At 38.6% G+C, this 26,251-nt stretch overlaps 1 protein-coding gene across 1 annotated transcript in view; it reads right to left on the bottom strand.

Annotated features, from left to right (window-relative positions):
- The window catches only part of F13A1 (coagulation factor XIII A chain), a 177,563-nt gene that overhangs the window by 72,367 nt on the left and 78,945 nt on the right, over positions 1 to 26,251 (bottom strand). Inside the window, exons 5-8 of the mRNA XM_019710859.2 lie at positions 26,121 to 26,239; positions 23,490 to 23,597; positions 3,807 to 3,981; positions 58 to 196 (exon numbers count right to left, since the gene is read on the bottom strand). Coding sequence (XP_019566418.2) covers positions 58 to 196; positions 3,807 to 3,981; positions 23,490 to 23,597; positions 26,121 to 26,239 — 541 coding nt within the window. The remainder of the gene's footprint in view (positions 1 to 57; positions 197 to 3,806; positions 3,982 to 23,489; positions 23,598 to 26,120; positions 26,240 to 26,251) is intronic.

The raw sequence follows: 26,251 nt of genomic DNA, 5'->3' as shown, positions 1-26,251 counted from the left end.
AGTGTATAATGTCACTTTAATTTTACATCAGCAAATGTCCTTGGAAATCAAACTCACCACACTGAATCCTTGGTCATTCTGGAGTTCACGTTCCCATCTTCTTCCAGGAAGATGTCCATTTGCAGATTGGCATCATTATCATGGGCTGAGAAATAATTGGTAACAACTCTTGCTGGTATCCCAAGGCATCGCAGAACTGTAGGAAAGGACAGGCCACAACTAAACATATCACCAAAATTTACTAAATACATAGAGAGCAGTCCCTTCTCATGAGCGATTTTCTTCTTTACCAATGTCAAAAGTTCAGAAATAACAGAAGTAAAAACAATGACTCACTGGAGTAGTAATTAGTAAAAGTTTATTGTGCACACACCAAAACAAGAACAAAAACAAAAACAAAAAACAGTTTGCAAACCAGAGCACTCAAACCAAAACATGGGGTGAGGCTCAGGGGTGTATTGTTATAATGCAGCTTAAGTGATCAGAAATCAGTGACTGTTTACTCTTCACAGCAATTGGTTAGATTAGAATTTTCTTAAATGACAGGGAATTAGCCAGTAGTTACCTTATACCAACCTTGGGAAACGGTTCAAGTCTTGTTTATGATTTCCAGAGGCATAAGCAAGAAATGACCCAGACCAACCGAGTCTTGCAAAATAAGCTAAAGTAAGCTCTGTTTGTATGACTAAACTGGTTTGTCTGCCCCGGAATCTTCAAGGCTGGTCTCCACTGGCTTTTGATTTTAACACCAACATGAAAAGCCCCTTTGCACATATTATCCTCAAATATTCTGTACTGGAGAGGAGGGACTACTGCCAGGCATCAGGGCTGCAGAGAAACCTTGCTGCGTGATCTGCAATCGGGCCAGATGAAGCCAACTGGAATAGAAGCCCAGTAACAGGCCTCCAGTTGTTTAGTTGCTGCTAATCATCAGATCATCAAAGTAGTATTATTTTAGCCCAGCTAAGCAGACTATGCTTCTGAAAATAAAATGAAATAAATAAAATTAAAAAAAACACTAATAGGAAGTTAGGGATTTACAAAGCAGGCTCTCACTGGGGGTTGCTCTCCTGGATGGAATTTATCCTGTGACACTTGGTGGAGGGTGACACCACAGATTCATTTTAATTGTTAGATAATAAATTACTGGGATGCATTTCTTGCCATATGTACCTATTGATTAAACTTAATCCAAATGCCCTCCTTGGCTCCCAGGACACCACATATCAGGGCTCATTGAAAATAATTCAGCTGACAATTTTAAGATTAATGACTTGGCTTGCGTTTTATTTTCTCAGAATAGTTTAGCATTTTTAACCAAAGACTATTCACCTCCTTCAATAGAACAACCTTGGAAGTCCAAAGTGGAGTCTGGTGAGGTAAAGCTTGCACTGGGGCACCAGTAGTACCTCCTCCCCTCCCTCTTCCCTCCACCTTCCCTCCTGGGGTTTGTTCTCACTGTGATGTCCCACATTGTACTTCTGTCTTTTCCTCGCTACCATCAAATCCTCGATTAGATCTAGTGACCTTTCGTACAAAAGACGTAAACGGATGGAAGGTGCTATTTTAGCTGGTTCTAAGCCTGAAGGAGTTATAAGTTATAGGGATAATGAAGTTATAGGCAGCAGGAGGACGTGGGGAGTCAGAGGGTCCTTGCTGTTTTCCTGGAGTCATCTCATGACAGTGGCTGTATCCATTGGGTGCCCTCTACGTAATCTTGGCTTGGGAACCATGAGGGAAGGGGATACCTCCAACCTTTAGCTTATTCTGAAGTTCAGGCTTCTTTCTAGAACTTGAAAGACCAGTCCTTCTAGGAGACTGATACATTGGCCATGATAGCTCTGAAGAAATATATATTCCTTTCGTACTTGGGTATACTCAAATGGCTAAGAAAATTGTCTTATTCAGTTTGATGCCATGGAGAAACAAAACACAATACAGAACTCACGATTCCTTCTCACTTAAATCACTAACTAATTCTCAGACTGTCACACTTTGAGCTGAAACTGATAGGTTTCACCATCATTTATAAAAAAGTAGCCTCATCCCAGCTTCTGGACTCTAGCCCTTCCTTGATTTTTCTGATCAAAAAACATGCTAGTTTACTAGGTAAAACATTTTTAATGAGCAAGCAGAAAGAGCACTCCAACTCGAGCTGAGTATTTTCTTTTCTTTTTTTGATTAAATTTATTGGGGTGACAATTGTTAATGAAATTACATAGATTTCAGGTGTACAATTCTGTATTACATCATCTATAAATCCCATTGTGTGTTCATCACCCAGAGTCAGTTCTCCTTCCATCACCATATATTTGATCCCCCTTACCTTCATCTCCCACCCCCACCCCCCTTGAGCTGAGTATTTTCACCAAGAAATGGCATGTGAATGAAAATCATTACCAATGATGAAGACATGCTGAATTAAATGTTTTTTTAAAAAAATATTCACTAAATTAACAATAACATTGTCTAGGCCTAGATAGACAAATGTCATTTCAAAATTGATGCGCAAGGCAGAAGAAAATAATTCTGTCCCCACATGTTTCCCTCCGGGGATTGAATGTTAGGTGGATTAAAAACCAGAAGGGAAATTGGGGAGTAAAGATTGCTCATTAAGTTCTGATATCTAATTGCTCAGGGGTGTCGAGACTCACATGTAAAAATGGAGATGAAAAAAAAATGGAGATAAGACCACCTGCCACAATCATTTCCATAGCTAGGGTAAAAATTAAGTGGCTATATTTACAAAACTTCTCAGTAATAAACAATAAGCAAATAAATATATTTATAAGACTTATCAATAACAAATAAGCAGCATACATCTTTTAAAATTATTTATTATTTTAAGTTTGGATAATTTAACCTTTTTAAGATGTGGGGGGGGGTTACTGAAAAAATGCAATATCCTTACTCCTACATTCTTATTTGGCCCCTGGGACCCTCCATTTCTCTGGATGTAGAATGATGAATTATGTAGGAAATAGCCCATCATTCTTTCTATAAAGATTTTGCAGTCAAAGAGAAACTATGAGTATATTTGGCCCAGAACAATTGAATTATGCATTGACTACATCCCAGAATAGCCACCCATAAATTCTATAGAGCCAACAGGGATTGCTAGGTCTCTTTGCCAGGTTATAGGTATAATGTTGCAAAATGAAATTTCCTTTACATTAAAAAAACATTACTCAGGCTTCTGGTTAAGATGGCAGAGTAGGCAAATCTGTGCTTGTCTCCTCCCATGACCACATCAAAATTACAACTAAACTACAGAAAAACCATTATTGAGAATTGCCTGAAGTCTAGCTGAACAGAACTCCTATAACTAAGGACATGCAGAAGAAGCCATGTGGAGACTGGTAGGAGGGGTGGAGATGTGGACCTGGCTGGTCCTATGCTCACATGTTCCAGTTAAGAACTGGGTGGGCTATTTGAGCTGTGGGGGTCCCCTCTGAGGGACAGAAACAAAATCATAGATACAGAGAACATTCTGATGGTTGCCAGATGGGAAAGGAGTTGAAGGGTGGGTTAAAAGAGGAAAGGGAGTAAGAAGTACAAATTGGAGGTTACAAAATAGTCATGGGGATGTAAAGTAAAGCATAGGGAATATACTCAATAGTATTGTAATAACTATGTATGGTGTCAGATGCATACTAGATTTATCAGGGTGATCACTTGGTAAGTTATATAAATGTCTACTTGTCATATTGCACACCTGAAACCAATATGATATTGTATGTCAACTGTAATTGAAAAAAAAAAAAAAAATTATTAAAAGAAAAAATATTTCTCAATTGGATACTTACATGTGTTAAAAACACCAGCAAAAACCCAGCACTGACCATACCGGACTGGATTCTGAGAACTCTTGTATTCCAACAGAATGTCAATGCTTCCAGTCCAGGCTGATGGGGGGATACCATAGGCATAGATATTGTCCCAGGATCCAACGAGGACACCGTTATCGTCTTTAGAATTAACCTAAAAGAGATCACAAGTGGTGAGAAAGACAAAAGATCATTTAGAAGAGTTTCTCCAGACTCTGACATTGGTCAAGCTAAGGCTTCCAGTGTCTTGTATATGCCCTACATGATGAAAATAGTTCATTACTGTTCAATTCATTTTTATGTTGTCAGAGAAAGTGATGCAGTAACTAAGTGAGCTGGGGAAACTGAATAACAAGACTCCCTCTTAAATAGAGTATCATTATAGTGAGGAGTGGTGAAAGCAGATAGATGTGTATCTCCACATCCTTAGATGGTACACACAGGGCACTTGGTCTGGTTGAAATAGTCCTGGAGAATGATGTGAGGAAGAGAAGAAGAAGACCTACAGGAAAAGACAGCTCAAGTAGGACCAAGTCGTGCTCTTGTTGCAGAGGAAGGAGAATTCAAAACTGACAAATGGCAAAAGATGTGTAGGTAGAGTGGGTCCCTGGAGTCTTATGGTCTAAGGAGTGTTGGCATTGATGATGAGAAGCAGATGCTAATGAATTGAAAAAGTCGACAGATGCTGTCATAGGAATCATAAAGAGTTAATAAGAAATTAGATCCCCATGGGTATCCTACAGAGTTTGTTTAAAAAATGATTCATTAAAGAAATATTTTCTTTATGAATGCTTAAGGTGATTAAAGTTTTATAGCTTTGTTAAAAGACATTCTATTTACATAAAGGACCTAGGGTATTATAGTTTAAATATGGAAGAAACTTAAGTGAATAATAGCAGTCTTGGATATTTGAAAACACCTTGCTATACGTTCAGACCAGTCATCTGCTAGCAGCAGACCTCAAGTGTAGGAACAAAGATGTTTTGAATTTAGACAATAAAACAAAGGTCAGGAATTAACAGTTTCAAGGCATCCTGTCAACTTTTAAAAAAATATTTTATTGGGAAAGGGGAACAGGACTTTATTGGGGAACAGTGTGTACTTCCAGGACTTCTTTTTTTCCCAAGTCAAGTTGTTGTTCTTTCAGTCTTAGTTGTGAAGGGTGCAGCTCAGCTCCAGGTCCAGTTGCCATTGCTAGTTGCAGGGGGCATAGCCCACCATCCCTTGCGGGAGTCGAACCGGCAACCTTGTGGTTGAGAGGATGCACTCCAACCAACTGAGCCATCCGGGAGCTCAGCGGCAGCTCAGTTCAAGGTGCCATGTTCAATCTTAGTTGCAGGGGGCACTGCCCACCATCCCTTGCGGGACACGAGAAATTGAACTGGCAACCTTGTTGTTGAGAGCCCACTGGCCCATGTGGGAATCTAACCGGCAACCTTCAGAGTTAGGAGCACGGAGCTCCAACCACCTGAGCCACCGGGCCAGCCCTCATCCTGTCAATTTTATTTTGGGGGGGGGAGCACTGATGAATCTTACCTCTCTTAGTATAACTTTCATCATGTTTAATTATAGTCAGAAGAATGTCTAGATGGGCAGCAGTGGGAGTTTTCCCCCAAACTGGTGCTATTTCAACCATGTGTATATGTTGATGACAATGGTTTAGAACCTTGCTCCTCAAAGTGTGGTCTGTGGACCAGCAGCAATGGCATCCCCTGGGAGCTTGTTGGGAATGCGGAATCTCAGCCTGCTCTCCAGATCTGCTGAATCAGAGTCTGCATTTTAACAAAATCCCCAGGTAATATGTGTGCACATTAGTTTGAGAAACAGGTTCAGACTATGCTGAGAACACATTAGTAAGCAATGTGAAACATATGATTGAAGCAGGTGTGTTTGGATTATGAAAACCATAGACGAGATATTAAAATATAGTGAGTTTTTATGTGCTCACTGCCTTTTGCCCATTAACAGCATCAGCACTGCCCAGACCCCTCTCTTCGGCTTGCTGAGTCTAGCTGTATAGGAGTTTATCTTTCCCACTGGGTCATGAGTTAATTGAAGATAGAAATGAAAATCTGCCTCTCTGACTTCTAGCAAGTGTTGGCAAAGAGCAGGTGCTCAATAGTTGTTGGATAACCATTTGTATTTGCAGTAAGCATATAGGCATTGTACAACTGAATAAGACTTTCTCCTTGGGGAGAGATAGATAAGAAATCAATCAAGTGGAAGTAAAGGTTACTGGTATTAAGAGAGAAAGATGTGCAGGAGGAGTGGGGGCCCAAAGGATGGAGTAATCACTTTTATCAGGCTGAGGGTGGCGGTGGTGGTGGTGCTGGTGGTTGTGGTTGTCGTGGGCTGACTAGAGGAAATGATATGAAATCTAGGTTTTGAGGGCCAGAATAGGCCATTTACATAGTGGAAACAGTTTGAATAAATGCTTGGTGTCATGAAACAATATGGCAGGTTCAGGAACCTGCTAGGAACTCTGCATGGGTATAATGTAAGTAGGGAATTTGGGATGAAATAGAAAGAAAATATTAGAGGAAAATACTTCTACTCTGAATGACAGATCTTCCACTGAAATGTGAGATTTACTCTAGCACTGAGTGGTATTTCCCAAAGAGGTTCCTTCTGGTGAACGTTCTCTAGAAGATCACTATTCAAATTGATTTAGACAAACTATTTTTCCCCCTTTACTCTGTCCAGTCAGGTTAAAGTGAAGGTAACCACCCAGTTAATTTAAGGGAGAAAAATCGTAATTCTTTGAAGATTTCTGGAGGACCTTGTTCAACTAATTGCAAACTTATGCCTTTTGTGTAAACTTTGACTTTATCCTGTAACTCTATGAAATGATGGGGTTGCAACATGGGTGAGCCAACCATTTTGGCTCCATTCATGATCAATACTTCTCATTGCAGTTAAACTGATTAATTAAAAATCTGCATCTATTATAACAAAGCCAGAAGAGTGCCTTGGTAGGCTATGATGTGGTTTGGTCTTTGTGGATAGGTAGATTCAGCTTTAACTCACATTACCATTCCTTATCATTTAGAAGTAGAAGAGGGCCTATGAATCTCAGAGGTCAAAGTGTCTAAACTATGTTTCTGATGACTGATTTTCAAACAGATAGTCATTAATTAGAAGGGCTATTTCTAGCTTATGGTTGAACCCAATCAACTAAGGGGAAGAGTTGGAAAAAAAAAAAAAGCTATCTCCTCTACAGATCTTTTAATTGTTAATGCTGAGCTGTTCCCTTGTTGCTAGATAAATCACAACTCTCATTTATTAGCATTTGGCCAGATAGCTACTGTTTTCTAATTAGAACATTGATTTCTGGGGAGCCTAGACACTGAAAGGGATAAGTCCATAGTGGCAGATGTAAAGGGTTAAAGTAACAACCCTCTCACTAGACAACAGGACGTTTGGGGGTCACTTCAAGGGCACGCTGGTCCTTTTTTATGCCACAATGGACTGTTTCAACATCCTATTATGAAATTAGAGCTTGACCAGTGACAGAATGAAATGTCTCAGTCTTGCATCACTGGTGGTCAAGGAGACAATATGAGCCCAGGACTTTGGACAGGGAGTGTTATTAAACATTGTTAACGTTGTACTACATGGTCCTCCCATAATGGCTACAATATTGGAAAAATGAAAAACCAGGCATCCCCCCACAACCACTGTCAGCAACCTCAGTGGAATAACATAATGCAGTAAACTTTCAAACATCGTTCCCCGAAAAGATGAGGATTATGGAGTGGAGGAGACAGGCACCATGGCTCAGCTCTTAACCCTAACCATCAGTTCTTCAGAAGCCCTACTGTCAACTTAACAGTATCCTGAGATTTCTCATTTGTATTTCAAAATCTGGAAAGAAACAAACTGAATTAAAATGCTGATCTTGTCCTTGTTCTGACCGAATAGTGGACACAAGTGTGGAGAAATAGGTGAAAAAGGGTCTACACCTCTACAGAGGTAAAGATTCTCGGACTACAGTAGGGGAAATTATACAAAGCCTAAGAGCTAGTCCCCCATGTGAATGAGACGTATCTCCAACTAGGTTGAATGGATTCTGGAATGAGAAATTTGATAGAATCTTAAAAGAAAGAGTAGAGCCCAAGTATTGTAAGAGAGATTCCCATCTTTTCAGCAAATTTCCTTTTCCCTGCTCCAATCTTTCTCAGGGTACTAAAGAGTAAATAGAATGAAATACATATTGATGTTCAGTGTAGAAATCAAAGTAGTGTTAGATTGGGAAGAGTCAAGATTTTTTCTACACTATTTTAGAGCAAATAGAACACTTGGAGAAGAGTTATGCAAGTATGAATAAAAAGAAAAGAAGCAACAAGGATAGGAGAAGGCGAGAGAAAGGCAGGGAGGGAGGGAGAGGGAGAGAGAGAGAATATTAAAAAAATAATACATAGAAGAAAACAAAATTAAGAAACATAAAGAATTTTCTCACAATCTCTTAGGAGATCACAGACCTAAAGACACAAATTGAGGACCAAATCATATCATTGTGGAACTGAAAATAAATTATAAGCTGTAAAAAACAGAATAGATACTGCTAAAAATAAATTAATGACAGGAAAAAAAGCTTGAGATAAAGAATATAGCAATAAAACAGGTGAAGAGATGAAGTTATTTAGAGAGAAGCTAACAGTTATGAAAGATAAGGATGATACAACATAAGGATAATTAATATCCTTAAAATAGAAAACCCAACAAATGAAACAGAATACATATTCAAGACATAATATAAGGAAATTTTATCAAATTGAGAAAAATTGGATTTATACATTGAAAGAGCAATCTGCTTAGCGTATTACAGAATTGTACACTTGAAACCTAAGTAATTTTACTAAACATTGTCATCCCAATAAATTTTAGTTAAAAGAAAGAAAGAAAGAACTCAAAAAGCAAGAAAGCAAGCAAGCAAGAAAGCAAGGAAGGAAGGAAGGAAGGGAGGAAGGAAGGAAGGAAGGAAGGAAGGAAGGAAGGAAGGAAGGAAGGAAGAAAGCAATCTGTGCTCCAGGGTAAGGTGATGCAGAATGCTAATTGCCTAGGAATTTTAATTAATCAAACTATTTGAATGTTAAGATAAAGAAATAATACAGACAGAAAATGCAAATTAACAACACGGAGGAAATTGGCTGCCTTCAGACTTCTCCACAGCACCATTCAATGGCAAAACACAGCCGATCAATATTTACATACTCCTGAGAGAAAGAAAGGTTGACCCAAGAATATTGTGCAGAGCTAAGATATTCTGCAAGTATAAAAGCAACCCACACATATTTCAAAGATGAAGGATCTCAGGGAATACAGTATCCATCAGAACCAAACTACATTACTAACAAGTGTCACCCCGATAAACTTTAATTAAAAAAAATAAGAAAACAAACAAACCAACTACTTGAAAAGTGGTATCAAAATAATTAAGGGCTGAATGAAACAAAGAACCCAGGAATAGAGACTTTGTGGTAAAAGTGGTGAGAAAAATCCATACAAGTATAAAAATGTTGGAGAGTTGTAGTAGTAGGAGAATGAGTATAAATTTTAAAACTTGGTAATGTAAAAACAACAATAATCCTAAGAAAAATAGACATTAGGGAGGAAAGAATGGAAGTGCTAATGTTTTAATGTGTTGATCTCTCTTAGTTAATTGACACCATCTAAAATTAAAATATAATTTGAAAACATAATTACTTTATTCTTTTAATGGTTTCATGAATTTTTAATAATCTTAGAGGGATGTGTTAGGAAATAATATTTCTGGTAGTGAAGAAACATTTGAAGTTTAATAATTTCTTCTGTTGTAATTCAGTATTTTATCTTCTGTGAAAGTAAAATTCAGTAAAATTAAATAAAACTTAAATATAATTTGAGTACAATTAAGAGTAATATTTTAAATTAAATAGCATGATACTATTTGGCATAAATACAAACAAACAGACCAATGGACCACAACAGAGAACACAGAAATGGACCCCAGAAATATAGTTAACTAATCTTTGACAAAGTTGCAAAGGCAATTCCATGGACAAAGGATAATCTTTTCAACAAATGGTGCTGGAACAATTAGATATTCATACTCAGAAGTGAACTTTTACTCATATCTTGTACCATAGATAAAAGTTTTCTCAAAATGGATTATAGCTTTCCTAAGTATTAAACTTGAAACTATAAAACTTCTAAAAGAAAACATAGGAAAAAATTTTTGCACTCTTTGGTTAGACAAAAATTCCTTAGATACAATACCAAAAGAATTACTGATAAAGATTATATTGAAAAGTTTGCCTTCATTAAATTAAGAACTTTTTCTCTTTGAAAGACATTGTTAAGAGAATGAAAAGATAAGTTCAGAGTAGGTAAAAATATTTGTAAGTCACACATGTGATAAAGGGCTTATATCCAGAATATTGAAACTCAATAATAAGGAAATGAACAAAATTTAAAACATGGGCAAAATAGTTGAACAGATACTACATCAAAGAAAATATATAGATGACAAATAAACACAACATAAGATGCTCAACATTATTAGTCATAAGGAAATGCAAATTAAAACCCTAATCAGATTAGAAAATCTAAAATTAAAAAGACTAATCATATCAAGTGTTGGGGAAGATGTGAACACCTGGGACTCTCACGCACTGCTGGTGGGAATGTAAAATGGTACAACCACTTTGGAGGTTTCTTAAAAATTAAACATACACTCATCATATGACCCAGCCATCCCACTCCTAGGTATGTATCAAAGAGAAATAAAAGCTTATTCTATACAAAGATTTTTAGATCAATATTTCTAGCTTTATTGATAAGAGGCAAAAGTGAGAAATAGCTGAAATGTCCACCAACAAGTAGACGAATTGTAGTTCATCTATACAATGGAACATGACTCAGCAACAAAAAGGTATGAACTACTGAAGCACACAATAACATGGATGAATCTCCCAATGAGAAAGAAGCATGAAAGACATCAGACAAAAAAAAAAAGTACATACTGCATGATTCCATTTATATAAAATTCTAGAAAATTTAATCAATGTGTAATGACAGAAAGCAGAGCAATGATTATCTGGGGATGGTAGACAAAGCAGGGAGTCATCAAAGGGAGAAATTACAAAGGAAATTTCTGGGCAGTGATGGATGTATTCATTATTTTCATTTTGGTGATGGTGTTATGGGTGCATCAAAATGATCAAATTGTGCACTTTAAATATCTACATTTTATTATATGTCAACAAGATCTCAAGAAAGCTATAAAAAAGTAAGTGTAATACTTTTTAAATTAAACTAGCATCTACAGTATAATAACATTTATGATTTTAAAACTGTATTTATCTATTTAAATATCTCTATATCTAGTTGGTATGATGTACATCAAATATTAATAATAATTATTTCTTGGTGAAATTTGGGGTGATGTTTTTTGAGGGAAAGATTTTTTCAACTCTCATTTAAAATATGTTCTGGGTTGTTTGAATTCTTTTCGGAGAGCATTATCTTTTTTTTTTTAAAACCAAAAAATAAAAAAGATCTTTCATTAAAAAACAAAAACAAAAACAAAAAACTGGAAGCAGATATGCCAAGATACTGTTTAATTCTTGCAGTAAGAATATATATAATTATTATTTTCTTTTTTACACTTTTAAAAATGTTTAGAATTTCCCCAAATATTTATCCTAGGGGAGAGAATAGTTAAAATTTATTTTGTGAACTGTAGGGTGGGCTGCCTCTCTGAATTCGAGGTCCATGGGGAGTGATTTAACTGGGTTTGTTCAACTATGGGCACTGCTCTTTGAGGGCTGGATAGGGAGGCCGAGCTTTCAGGAGGTGACCAATAGGGAATGAGGAATTGTGGGAAATGCAGTATGTAATACAGTGCTTTTGGGGTCAGGGACCCTTTAAATGGATGGCTGTAGGAGGACTGGCATATGCTTCGTTCTGAAATGGAGCTGCCTGCCGGCAGAGAGGATCCTCTGACCTGAGGGCCTGGCGCCGGAGTAACACTGAGTAGACCTCACCCTAGGGTGGGAATAAGCCCTGGGTTCCTGTACAATTCTAGGACAAGGAGGGCCTTAAAGCACGACTAAAACTGAGCTTCGCTCCAATTTTGGTCATGGGGAATTGAGCAGATTTTAACTTGATACTGTAAAAAAGAAAAAGAAATGTGACATTTCTTGATTCTCTAATTTCCTATAGCACAAAGCTTTACATTTTGCACAATCACTATTTTTTTTTTGCTTCCTTTTAAAGGTAAAGGTATTTTTCTTATCCTGTGTACACATTTTATATGGCTATAATGAAATGACCTCACTCTGTTATAAGCCTATTATATTCTGTTAAATTTCATTGTTAAGAGTTATGTTGTCATACAGGTTAGGATTTCTGTAACTCGTCGAATACAGTTTTATACCTAATCCTGTCTGTAATAGTTTCTTGAAGACTATTGGATATAAATTTTGGGTGACATGAACTAGCTTCAAATGTGGAGAGTTAAATTTAAAGGAGAAGAATTATTCCTTGACTCAGACCCTTTCCAGATTTTGTGAACCACAAGGCCCCAGCTATAATCTGGTGGTGAGCCATCTTAATAGTAGGTGGAAGTCATATAGTAGATGTCAAATTGTGCCCTTGACACTCTAGAGTTCTGCAAAAGAAAGAGCCTCAGTGACTACCTTTTTGGGGGGTGGGGGAGGAGATGACTGAGTGGTGGGAATGGTGGGGGCTTCAGGCACCATCTTTCTTCAATAACAACAACTCTGCTTTTCTCTTTTATGTATCTGGGTTTGACTGATATTTATTAGAAAAATATCAGTTCCAAAAAGTAAAATTTGAAAACTCACTGGTCTGGGAAAGTAAACTCACTGTCTTGTTCTTGTGTCTGCTCTGACATTTTTTAAGTTATGTGATGAGACTAGGAAGGGAGAGGAGCTGAAGATGAAGTGCTCCGAGACAGGGGATTTCATAGGCAGGCCTCCCAACAAACACACGCAAGAGAAAGAATTAGGGCAGCAAGCGCTCTATGTCCTCCATTGCCTGGATCCTCATTGATTCTTTTTGCACTTTCACAACACTTATGACTGCTAGGGTCTTAATCCAAAGAGAAAGACAGCTGTCTACAATGTCCTTGGTTTTTCATAGTCATGGGTTTAATGAAAAGCTGTTTCCTACCTTGGTGCTACTGGAAATACTATTCTGTCCTTCTGGAATGCTCTTCCATACTCAAACTCTTTATTTACCTGGCGCATGTCTACTGATTTTTTAAAACTCAGATGGTTTCATTCTGGAAATACTCACCTATCATTTTGATACGGATGTCTTTGCTCACATAGTATTCTTTGCTTAGTACTATCCTCCTAATTATTACATTGCCTCTGTTATTAATTGATTGATTACTCCCATTATCAGATGTACATTCCCCAAAGGAAGGAAGGCACCATGCTGTTTTGCCTTGGTATTGTCAGCGCTAGCACAGAGTGGCCACCAAATAATTCCCCTGAATGAACTGATATGGTATCAGTGGAAGGTGGGTTTAGGCCCCCCTTTTAATATTCCTTTACTAGATCAAGATAAATGGGCTAATCAGAATGTCAACAGATATTCTGTTGACAGTAAGAAGTTATTTCTAAACTTTATATAGAAATGCAAAGGATCTAGAATAACCAGAGTGAGGCTGAAAAAGAAGAACAAAGTTGGTAGACTGCATGATTTGAAGACTTATGATAACACTAGTAATTGAGACAGAATGGTATACAAGGATAGCTAAATAGACAAATGGAACAGAGTCCAGAAATAGATCTACACTTTTATAGTCATTTGATTTTCAACAAAGTCACCAGAGCATTTCAATGAGGATGCGGGGGGCATGACAGTCTTTTCAACAAATGACAGTCTTTTCAACAAATTAAATAGCTTCCAACAGTTTTTTTCAATTGGAGAAAAAAAAAACTTTGACCCCTACCCTACACCACACAGAATGACAACTCAAGATGGAGCATAGACCTAAATGTACATTTTACTTCAATTAAAAAAAAAAAGTAACATGAATTAACCCTAATCTATATTGTGAAGCATATAACTACTGTTATGCCAATGCCCTTTGGTATATATACTTGACACAAGTTCCGGCAGGGGTAGGTAATTAGATTCATTTTTCATGAAAACCATTACAGCTAGAGATTATTAACCTTATCTCCCTTAGTAACTGAGGATTCTTATTTGGCCAAAACGTATTTTACTAATTGACAATCCGGAGAGCAATAACCAAAGGTGGACCGAGAGAGAGAGAGAGAGAGAGAGAGAGAGAGAGAGAGAGAGAGAGACTGAGATTTTAAGCTTTTTAAATATTGTCTGCTTTTTTCATTGCTATACCATTGCTGCATGGTGTAAGGCTGGTGTAGAACAGGCCTTCACAAAAATGTGAATGAAAGGAATGAATGGATGGGAAGGGGAAAAAAGCAGATTCAGAAGAGGAAAGGAGAAGGATGTCAAGGGAGGAGAGAGGGGAAGGAAAGAGGGTGAGAAGGGGACACAAAGTGCATAAAGCTGTGAGGGCATACCCTAGACAGTTATGCTGGCTTTGCTGCATTTCTGTCTGTCTGTCCTGGGGATGTCTGCTCAGGAGACCAGAGCAGCCCGACTGCACAGCCTTGAGGGAGTGCTGAAAAGCATCCCTATGTTTCAGAAATAGCCTGTGTGATTTCAAAATAGATGCAGCATTGAAACCTCATTCCAGGAAGCAAATCAGGGAAAGGAGACATTTAGATTGACTATGATTATCACATTCGAGAGATGGCTTGTAATAAATGTCTGTTTTTCTCCAAAAATATGGGGAGAACAGGCATAAGAAATGTAAACTTAATAATTGAGAAACCAAGCTGTTTGCCCACAAATAGAAACTTTATTACATTGCTGGCTTTTACCATAAGAGAGAAAAATGAGGTCTGAACAGTTTGTTGTCCCCTCCTCCCTCTCCCTCCCCATCTAAAAGAGAAGGATTGAATCCAACAGGGCTTGTAAAAAACACTATGTTTGTATCCAGGGAGCTCATGTGATGTGAAGAGAGGATAGAAGATAAATCTAGGGAAATAAGACATTGCATGTGGAACAGTGGGGTTAGGCAAACAGATCAATTTCCAGTTCCACCAGTGAGCTTGGATAAGTCACTTGGATAAGATTAGCTTCCTGTTACCTCAGTCTTTCCATCTGCACATTGATTATTTATGGAAAGGATATAATTTTTCAAAAGTGGCTGTGAATACAATATCTGTTAGGTAAATTCTATTTTCCCACTGGTTTCCAATATATTTGCTAATTGTTTAAAATTCTTCAAGAAACAGAAAGGAAACTCCGTATTGTAAGGTGACTTTATGGTGTCACTTTTAGTTTGAAAGGTACTAGCGATTGTCCTGACTCTGTACCTCCCATTTGTCATTGGATTTCCTTGCTCCTTCCTGAACTGTAGAAATACCTTGCATGCTTCAGGATAGCTTGAAACTCCAACATGAAGGGTTTAAAAAAATCTTCTTAGAATTGGGATTTTAGTATTTTCCTGTTGGACTACAGTAACATTTTTCATTAATCTTAACCAATAGATTCTCTAAAATTGCCATCATGAGCAGCCCCTACTGATTGAGATTTGTGACCATTGGAAAGGTTATAAAGAACATCAGAGGCTTCTAGCTTTTTCTGTGGGCATGAATCATGGAGAGGAAAAACAAAAAAGCAATTTAAATTAAGAAAACTGATAGGGCTAGAGACCCAGAAACTCTGGATGGAGACTCAAATCCGTCTTGGAGTCTACATCTGGCAGTGGTCACCAGCTTGGAAAGCTTAGCTCCTAGTCCCCGGCAGAGTTTGGAATGCAGGTGTGTGAGTCATTGCCACTCTTCCAAAACACCAAATGGACGTTGTACCTTCACTTTGACAAAGGTGGCAGTGGGTCACATTCGGCATGCTGTCACCGATTATCTGGGAGTCATGCTCACCACTGCCACCACCAACAGAAGCTCTGACTGGCAATTACATAAATCTTTGACACAGAATGGGGAAACAAGTTATTACTACATAATCATGCTTTTCTGATAGGTTCAGTTTTTTTCAACAATAAGATCCATATGGGGAAATTTGGAAAAGCTTCTCAGTGGTGAAACGATTGGGAACAATGGCCTCTGAACAGCTGGGTTGTCAGATTTCTCCATGACAGTTCAGTCCAAGAAAGGGCATGTTAGCTGCTTATAAACCAAAGAAGCAGCTAGATAGTGCTTCTGAAATTTTTATTTCATTTTTTAAAATTTAACCTGTCAAGGAGCTGTGCTGTTGTTGTCCGTGTGATGAGAGAAGAGACTATGTGTATTTCCTTCTGACTCTAACGTTCATTTGGAATGACTGAGGGGGTGGAATTTTTAACCCAGGTGAATTTTTAAATGTAATCTAAGTAGTCATAATAGTTTGTTGCATAGAGAAGTTTGCTAGATGTGAGGGGCTCCCCATAAGATACCCAAGTAAATAACGGGAGGAAAATAAAAACATGGTTTTGTACTAAGTCGGCTGTGGAATTGCCTGGCAAGATTTCAAAGAAGTGATGTCATTACTGTCTTTTCATACATGGAAAGAAAAAAATAACTTTTAAAATCCTGGGACAATGAGAAGGGGAGAAAAGATGGACAAAGTGAGAAATAACTTTATTTTCAGTTTACCTATGAAATCGCATATGCTTAGGGGTCAGTAGCCCTGAAGACCATTTTATCTCAGAGGGCTCTGGTCGTTCATCTTGTGTTCGGCCTTAGGAAACTCCAGACCTACCTCCCGTTCTGGTCGGTTTGACTTACTAGCTGGAGTTCAAGACTTTTTTTTTTTCATAACATTAAAGAGTACACTGAATATTGATTGGTTAAAAAAAAGTTCAATCTTAAGTTAGTGCCCAAACGGCACAGTCAGAACAGGGTATTAATGGGGATTAATGATGGCATTGTGGTTCGATATTAGAGAAAGACCGGGTTAAAAATAAAAGTGTAGACCTCAAGGGAAGCAGGAAAGTCCAAAGTGGAAACAGTATAAAGACTGGAATTTTAAAAATATATAAGCATATTGACATTCCCCCTCCCTCCTTCCAAAATGTTATCTTTTTAAAAATTATTGTAATTGAATCTAATAAGCCCCTGGAGGAGCAGATTACCCTGGTCTACATTTTCTTGCAGTGCTTTTGGTGACTGGCTATTTAGGTATAATTTCCACCATAGAGAAAGGGTTTCCATGAATAATAACATGGTTTATTATCGCTATGGGCCCTCATCAGTCATTCTTCTACCAATATCCCAACACTTGCTAGGCCAGTGTTCAGTCCTGGGAGAACTCTGAGCAAAGCTTGAGAGATTTGCTTTCCCATATGTTTATTTCATCAGAGAATTGTCCATACTGTGTTGAAAATTTCTACTTACCAGTCTGTCTTGTCTATTAGATTCTAAGCTCTGTGAAGGCATAAACTATGTTTTGTTTTGAGTTGTACCCCAGTACCTAAACTAATAGTTTCTCAATAAATATTTGTTGAATGAATGAGTTAATATTGAGTGTTTTACCACCATAAGCATCATTACAGCAACCAGTACCACTATCACCACCACCACCACCACCACCACCACCATCATCATTATTATCATCATCACCTTTACCATCATCACCACCACCACACCCACCAATACCACCATCAAACAATATTTGCTACCTAATACTCTTTGGGAACTCTTTACCCAGGGGCCCAATGCCTCTGGCCATTTACAATTCTCTGATTTACATCTTTCTTCATGTATTTCCTTATTTCAAAATTCACCTGTTTCTGGACCCCATTCCCTTGGTCCTTTTTTTCTAGGAAGCAGCTACTTGATTTGATATAGTAATTGTGTTGTTGATACTAATGTGTTGGTAATGGCCCTCTAAGGTAATATGATCTGAGAGTAAGGACAATATCTAGTTCCAGCTCAGATACTTATTTGCTGTGTGACCTTGAGTGACATCATTTCCAAGGGCCTTTGCTTCTTCACCTAGAAGACCCCTGGGTAGGCGTCCAGATCGCATGCACTGGTTCTCCGCGCATTTCAACATAGATCTTCTATTGATAAAGTCTCAACCCAAAGGAGCAAACTTGCACGGAGGTGAGGTTAGGGGTTTCACAGTGAATAAGCAAGTGGCATCTGCTTAGTACGCAGATAAACTTATGATAAACAACAGTGGCCATTGAGCAGCACTGCACCTCCCTAGAGAGCTTCTCTGCCCACAGTTGCTGCCAGATTCAATCAATCATGGGGGTAGAAACAGACATAGACAGGTAACCACTCAGCAGGAATGCCAGGCAATTGTCACTGTCTCCCCCTTGCCCCAAGACCGTGCTGCACTTGTCACAACATGATATCACACAACTGTTTTGATAGTCTGACTAAGGCTCAGAGCCCATGTCTAGTTTCTTCACAGTTATCCAGAGCCAGCGATGAAATGCTTTATTAATGCCCTGTGAGCAAAATAACTTTTCAGATGGCACAAAACATCTTTCTAAAATTTTCCTGGCACATTTCCTGGCAATTGTCCTGGTGGGTACGTCACACCAGATATGAGGTAGAAAGAAAACAGGAATCAAGCAATGTAATTTGAAGGAGAGACAGTATAACTTTGGATAAGTTTCTTCATTTTTATAATTTTCTCTTTTTAAAAATTTCCTCTCTTACATCAATCTGTGTAGTTTTGGTAAAATGTACCACTCAGTATTTAGTAGCCTAAATAAAAGGTAGCTTACGTAAGGTGATAACATCTCAGGCCCAATCCCCAGACAATGAAATTACAGGATTTTTAGAGGTTCTGGTGGGAGAATACAATAGCCCAAGGCTGTTCAGATTGTCAAAAACTTTTTCCATTTTCACATCAAAGTGAAGTAATAGCAGCGTAAAATAAGAACTAATAAGATACTGAATTTATAAAAGGAAAAATAGAAGAAAGAAGAGCATCATTTTGAAAAATAAAAGAATATTCTTACTGCTACTGGGAATAACAAATGCAGTTTGAGTACAGGGACAAAATTTCATTTTGAAGATGAAGTGAGGCCTGGGGAAGCTGAGTGACTTGCCCTGGGTCACATAGTAAGTTATGGTGGAGTCAGAACCCAGAGGTCTGATCTGAGAAGGGCCAGGCCCTTCCCATACCATGTTGCCTCCCCTTTCTCTTCGGTTGAGGAATGAAAACCAGCAGGTTTTGAATGAGGAAAGAAGACAGATCCTTCAAGCAGGTAAGAAGAGAGGGTTATGCCTATTGCATAGGCAGGGAAACTGACCCACAGAAGGGTTTACTGCTGTGGTCCTCATTGGGGGCGATTTTTATCCTTGGGGGACATTTGGTAATAACTGAAGACATTCTTGATTGTCGCTGCTGGTGGGGGGAAGATGCTGCTGGCATCTCTTGGGTGAAAGCCAGGGATGCTGCTACACATCTTCCTGTGCACAGGACAGCCTCACAATAAGAAATCACCCAAGGTCATAGACACTGGACAATGGCGATTTTTATCTGGGGATTATGCACTTAAGTCCATATTTATATTGTTGTTATTATCATTAGACAGTTTGTACAACTTGAGTTACTCTCTGTGCTCATTTAGTATCGTGCACCCAACTACTCCCTGCAAATTCCTTGCCAACCTTCAGGGCTAGACTTTGCTGTGATCACTGTAAGCCTATTTGTCTCTGGGGCTTCAAATTGGCTCCTGCCTCTTGTCCCCACTCTACCCTCCCCAGGTGCCCAGCCAGGGCCAGGATGCTCATCCCTACTCCTTCCTGGCAACAATTGATCCCAGGAGATTTCTACCTCCCATCACTTTCATCCCGGCATGAATTGAAATCAGAAAATGTATGTGTCACAATGTATTTGTTTCAGTACGCGTATCCCGTGAAAGGACTTCCCAGCCTCAGTGATCAGGCTGGGGAGATGTTTGAGAGCTCCCCAAACAACCTGTAATGGCTTCTGTTCTTCCGGTAGACGGGGCCAGCCCCCTGAGAGCACACACCGGCCCATCTGCCTCGGAATCAGGCTTCTGGCTAGACTTGCAACTTTGCAACATTTTCTGGGCTTTCTAAATACATCTTCTAATATCTCAAGGCAAACCTTTAATTGAGAAGTTGAGAGTTTTTTTGTTTTGTTTTGTTTTCTTTCCTATCAATCTCTGCTTAGCTTCACTCAGCAATTTCATGGTAGACTTCTGCAATTTGTGAACAGGAGAGGAACTGCCTGAATGATCAGAAAACAGTCGATTTTATTTTTTTAAGTGTCATCTTTTTTTATTGATTTTTGCAAGCTCAATATTTTAGTTTCTAAAATTATTATAACTGAATGGATTCTGGAAACATTCACAGAGCTCTTTTAAGGATTAAACGAGATAGTAGTTGTGAAAGGGTTTTGAAAACTATCAAACATGTATTTTGTGTATGTAAATAATGGCAGTGGTAAAAATAGACATATTGTCCTGAAACTGCCCAGGGTGGGGCCTCTGTCCCCTAACACCCAAGGGCTCCCCCTCCAGCAATCAAACCAAATCAAACAACTCCCTAAACAGATTCTGTATAGTTCTAATTCTTGTAATTGGGTTATAGATTTTCAAAGTTAGAACTTCATAGGCTTTTTTTGATTAATAAAATTTCAAGGCAATTTGCATTAGGATTATGTGCTTAATTCAAGATTGAACAGCTTCCACTTGGCCAAATGACTACAGAAAGTATTGGGTTAGCTGCTTCATGTCGACTTCCCTCTTGCATTAGCTTGTGTTAGGCAGTGATTTCTAGATTAGGAAAAATACACACAATGTGCGAGTAAGCTTAGGCTGATGAGCATGCCATTTTAGAATGCATGAGAAGGAATTAACTTATACTCAACCACCGCTAGCTAGCATTTCCTTTCTCACTGCAAACCTGTCACGGTGACTTCAGAGGAGAAGAAAAAGGGGAATCTTGTCTGTGAAACAGGAAAAATAGTGATCGACTGCGTCTAATACATGTTGTTGTAAACTGTTATCATAAAGAAATGCCTCAATTGTTTAGAATTCATTGTTTTTTCATTATGCAATGTAAATTAACAACAGAAAACAAAACTGCCTTTAAATGTTAGTTTTTACCCCCTCTTTTTAAGCTCCACTATTTCATAAATTCACATGTAGCTTAGTTATTAACAAAATAAAAATAATCTTTCTGAAGAGCTAACTAGAAATTACATTTCATATCATTCTCAGTCTAATGTTGATTGATGGGACAACATTGTTTTTATTTAATTCAAACCAAACTCTAAGACAAAATTCTTCCATAGAGAGAATTTTTAAAGAAAATTTAAGGAAATAGGTAACATAAGGATTTGTATTTTGCTCAGTCTTTGACGGAATGAAATAGTACCTAACTTAATGTATCTTCAGGAATATTTTGCTCATGAACTGCTTGTATGCAGCAAGGGCAGGATCTATGTGCTATGTATGTCAGTATAGGCCAGGACTGCACAGGACCTGGCATCACATTTAATTCACCTCCCACACCTGACCCCTAATCTTCCCACTCATGGGCATTCTGTCTCTTCGCACAGGAAGTTATTCCATTGCAGGATCTAAGATGTTTCAAGATTTCCTACAGCGAGCAGAATGGAAGGTAGAAAATGTCTAGATTTGGAGACAGCAGATCTGGGTTCTAGGGGAAGCTTTGTCACTGACAACCTGTGTAGGGTGATGTTGAGGAAAATTTACCTTGATTGGTTGATGTGAGCTTTTGTCTATTACCTTTTATCTGTTCCTGCATGTGAGGTGACTTCTGTGCTGTGATCAGGGGTTGAGTAAATTCCCCCTTTGGTCTCATTTTCCCTGCCAGGGGAGATGTGAGATGAAGCTATTGTTCTGTCTGTACTTTGAGGTGATAGGTAGCTTAGGGTTAAAAAATTTCTATGCTCAGAGGTTGAGGAATTCCCCCTTTGGTCTCATCCTTCCAAGTAGGGGAGATACGAGATGATGTTGCTTTCTGTCTGTTTCACCCATATCACAGATGAAGTGAGGAAGTAGCTAAGTTATATCAGGATGACATGGCAGGAACATTGCCAGGCTTTGTTACTTATCTGGATGAACTGGCCTTTCGGCCGGATGGGCAGCATTCATATCAGTAAGTGCTGGACCCTCCTGGAACTGGCTATTCCTGGAGGGGGAAGCAGGAACAAAGAAACTTGACTCTAAGGTACATCTGAGGAAATATACAAGTCAGACCTCAGTTGACAGTGTAATTATTATTTCATCATTTGGTCATTTGTCATTGGTGATTTTTCATCATTCTAACATTTTGAAGACCTCCAGCAACATGCAGCTTATGACACCAGGGGATGTCCTGACTTCCAGCCGTGAACCTGGTGAGGTCTGGCTGGTTCCGACCTCTCCAGTGTTGTTCCCCACGGTTAGCCTTCTAGAGAACTTGTTAGCATCTAGAAAACTTGTGTGTAGCTTGCAGCTTACAGCATCAGAAGACGTCCTAACTTCTAACAACAATGACAACAGCGGCAACATTCTTCAGATTGTTAACACCTTGAAAACTTATATGCAGCTTGCAGCTTATAGCATCAGAAGACGCCTTGACTTCTAACAACAACAGCAGCAGCAGCAGCATCTTGGGAACTAGCAAGCAGTGCTGTGGGAGACGCCTGAGTTTCTCTCAGCTACAGACCTGGCAAGGTTTTGATTTATGACTTTTCCAGTGCTGTTCTCCCCACATTTGGTGAGCTTTTAACATCTACTGTAATAGTTACTATCCTATAGGCTTATTACTGCTTTGGGATACTCCTTACTGATGTTATTTGTGTATTTAGCCAAGTGATTTTTGATCAATAGTAAACATGTGTTGGGAGCTCTTAAACTTGTATGTATGTGTACTCCTCTGACATGACATAGTTATCAATGTATATAGTTTAGTCTTAACCACCTTTACTTTCTGACACTAACATATTCTATTAATTGCCTTTGTCTTTTGCTATTGCTTATTGCTAAATAAATTGATTAGATATTAAATAAATTCATCAGCCCCATTCTAGCGTGTGTCCCTCCTCCTCCTTTCCCCTGCTCGTCATTACAACCTGTCATCACACCATTTCCTAACATGTAAAATGGCATGAGTAATACCCACCCTATTTATCTCATGCAATTACTGTGAAGAATCAACCCCATTTCATAAACTATAAAGCCTTATGGGGAGGTAGTATTGTAATAGAAGTTAGGGTTAGATAGAGTCATTTATTTCTTTACTCTTACTGTGGGTTTGAAAATGGAGAAAAGCTGTGTCTTGCGTATTTGTTTTTGCTGCTCCTTGAAGCTTGTTTGTTTGATTGATTATAGTCACTGATATTTTCATGGCCGCTCCTCAGTCCCTAGGCAAGAGATTCTTAAGAATAACTGGTCTACAGTATCATGCCATCTACCTGAAGCCAAAGAAACATAGAGTACTAGAAAAGAATTTTGTTTCGTAGCACATGACAAGTTAGAGGAATTCCAGGCTATTCGAAATAAAAGTTAACTAAGTTTAAGTCGCAGTTTCAACAGCTCTTAACGGACTGGCATGTACACTGAGGCAAATGACGTGTACTTGATTTTCATAATCTGTAGTTGTTGCTTACCATTGCAGAGCCAACACGGCTGACTTTGATGGGATTCCCTCTTCCTGAAAGGTCCATTTGTGCTCTATCCATCATATACAGGCAGGCGTCCAGGATGCCATCCTCAAACTATTTGGGGGAATAAATGAAAAACTACTTAATGTCCACTGCACAAACAAGATACTCTGGTGGAAAATAAAATGAAATCACAACCTAATGTTTAGACATGTGTATTTCATATATCATAAACGCTCATAATCTTTAGTATGAAATATTAAAGTGGAATGAAGGAAACATCCTCTTTTATTTCTCAGTAAAATAAGTAAGAACTTAAAAGCAAGCTAGAAATATAAACAGAACTGCTAGAGAACCAATATACTTAAGGATCATAAACTGACTGGAAGTTCTTCAGAAAATTGTACAAGTTAATTTAGAGGATCTCTCCAACACAGCAATTCCAGTGCCTAAGGCAAAGAAATTAATGCTTTATGAAAGTCAGGCCAAAGTCTTGAGACCTCGCTAGTAACAAAAGTCCTTGTACGTCTGGAAAATAAATGGCTCTCAGGTATATCACAGGAAGGTACATCAGGCTTATATGACTCGCACCAGAAGTAGATGTCTGTATAAGGTTTTTCCCCCTTCTGAGACAAGGTGGACTCCAGAGTCAAAGAGAGGGCAGGAGAAATTAGATTATATTATGAAGGGAACAGCCTAAAAGTCAGTTCAATTTCCTTAGATAGATCTGCTAGCCATTTGCAACATCAGCATTTTCCAAAAAAGGAATAAACACAAAATAGTAATAAAATGGCAAAATGGGAAGATTTCACTTATACTGTAACTCGCTGTACTGGAGATTTTCCTGAATACAGAAATCTTGCAATTATCCCCATAAGTACTTGTGACAGAAACCACAATCTTAATGCCTAGTTACCATGTAATTCTTTATTAAAGCCAGTTAGAATACCAACTCTGTGTGTACCGTAAACTGCTGTGATGGATGCAGTAATGGGTCATTGCACTAGCTCTTCTCGTCTGTAAAGGACTCATTACCCTGGTTCTTATTAAGCAGCATCTCTCAGCTGCGTCTCGGACATTACAGCAGCGAACTGGAGAGTTGAAAGAAATAGTCATAGAACTAGTTGCTTCTCTGCATCACTGCAAACTATTGGCTTAGCTGGTGCTATATGCTGAAGGCTCCAAATTAATGGACTCCAAATGAGAGTAGAGACAGACAGTGGCTGTGCTCAAGGGTGTCTACCAAAGGCGTTGTGGTTGAGGAGTCCCCTTGATCATGCTTGGGACCATTTCCCAGTCCTCCTTGCTACCTACCTTGATGACTTTTTCCTTAGCTGTTTATATATTGTCACATTAAGAACATAAAGAGAATCACACCTAATGGTTAGGAATCAGGGACCCAAAACAAGGGCACCAGATAATAGGCAATGGTCAAGGGTTGTATGTCACTCAGAAAGGGGCGGGCTTATAATCAGGGAGCCACGCAGGGATCCAAAACAGGGGAAGAGGACATAGGTCATTAGCTTGACAGAATGTCATAAATGCAGGTGGGCAAGACTGAGCACCAGGCACGTGATTCTCAGGAGTCAGGGTTCAGGAGCAGGACACAAAGCCAGGTGGACAAGATAAGAGCTAGAGATGACACAGGTCCCATTGGTCAGGCTGGAGCAGGGGTGACAGGTGCAAGGAGAGCCTCTGTGGAAGGCAAAACAAGGCATCAAGAAGCCAAGAAAGTATCATGCGACCTGGTAAGGCAGGTTATGTGAACTCTCCCTGGTGTGTACCAGAACAATGGTGCATAATTTCAATCCTCTCAGCCAAAACTCTCTGACAACGGACACGGTCACCTTCTCTCATGCTGCCAATGAAAAGTTGTTTCTGAATCATAGGACATGCATTCATTTACGGAAATATGGTAAAATATCATCCATTTGTTCTATTGTTAAAGATAACAAACTGAAATATTAGGTCGGTGCAAAAGAAATTGCGGTTTAAAAGGTTAAAAATAATTCCAAAAACCACAATTACTTTTGCACCAACCTAATAGTTCAAATTATTGAATATCTTACATAAAATATCATTTGCTACTTTATATCCAGACAGTAACTTGAGGTTGCAGCAGATAAAACATCTCTTGGTAAAAGCCCAGTGGGCCCTCCTTTGCTGAAATGGCAAGACTTTTTTAATTACATAGCAGTATCTTATACTAACACTTAAGAAAAATTATTTCTTTGAGTTGGGTACACACCTTGCAGTATCCTTTGCACCATTATTGAAATGCCTTTCCTTATAAGGAAAGAAAAACTCAGTCCATTTCAGGTTGCAGAGCACTGTCTGAGCTAATGAGATTTCACTGTACTAAGATGCCAAGCATTTCTTGCCACAGTGCCATGTTATCCATAGACTCTGTGATCTCTGTAACATTGTAATAATGGAAGATATGTGATTTCAGCTCATAAATTATGCAGTTACCTTTCTAAGTCTCTACTTTTGGGCTGCCTGTCTTGGAGTCTCAGATCCTGAAAAGCATAAAATTGTGCTTGTCTAATATTGACATATGGCACCTTGCAGTGATACATGTGACAAAAACTATTAAGCAAAAATATCCTCGACAATGACACATTTTAAATGGCTCACCTGACCATAGCTCCAGCTTCTACTCCTGATGTTATTGGAGTCTCCGTAAAAAATCACTCCGATGTCATTCAGGACATACTCTTCTTTTTCTTTGTCATCATCCAGATACACAGCATCCTCTGCACCAGAAT

This window comes from Rhinolophus sinicus, linkage group LG06 (assembly GCF_036562045.2).
Source record: "Rhinolophus sinicus isolate RSC01 linkage group LG06, ASM3656204v1, whole genome shotgun sequence".
NCBI classification, from domain to species: Eukaryota; Metazoa; Chordata; class Mammalia; order Chiroptera; family Rhinolophidae; genus Rhinolophus; species Rhinolophus sinicus.
The sequence above is the reverse complement of the archived record's forward strand: the minus strand, read 5'-3'. Positions and strand labels throughout refer to the sequence as shown.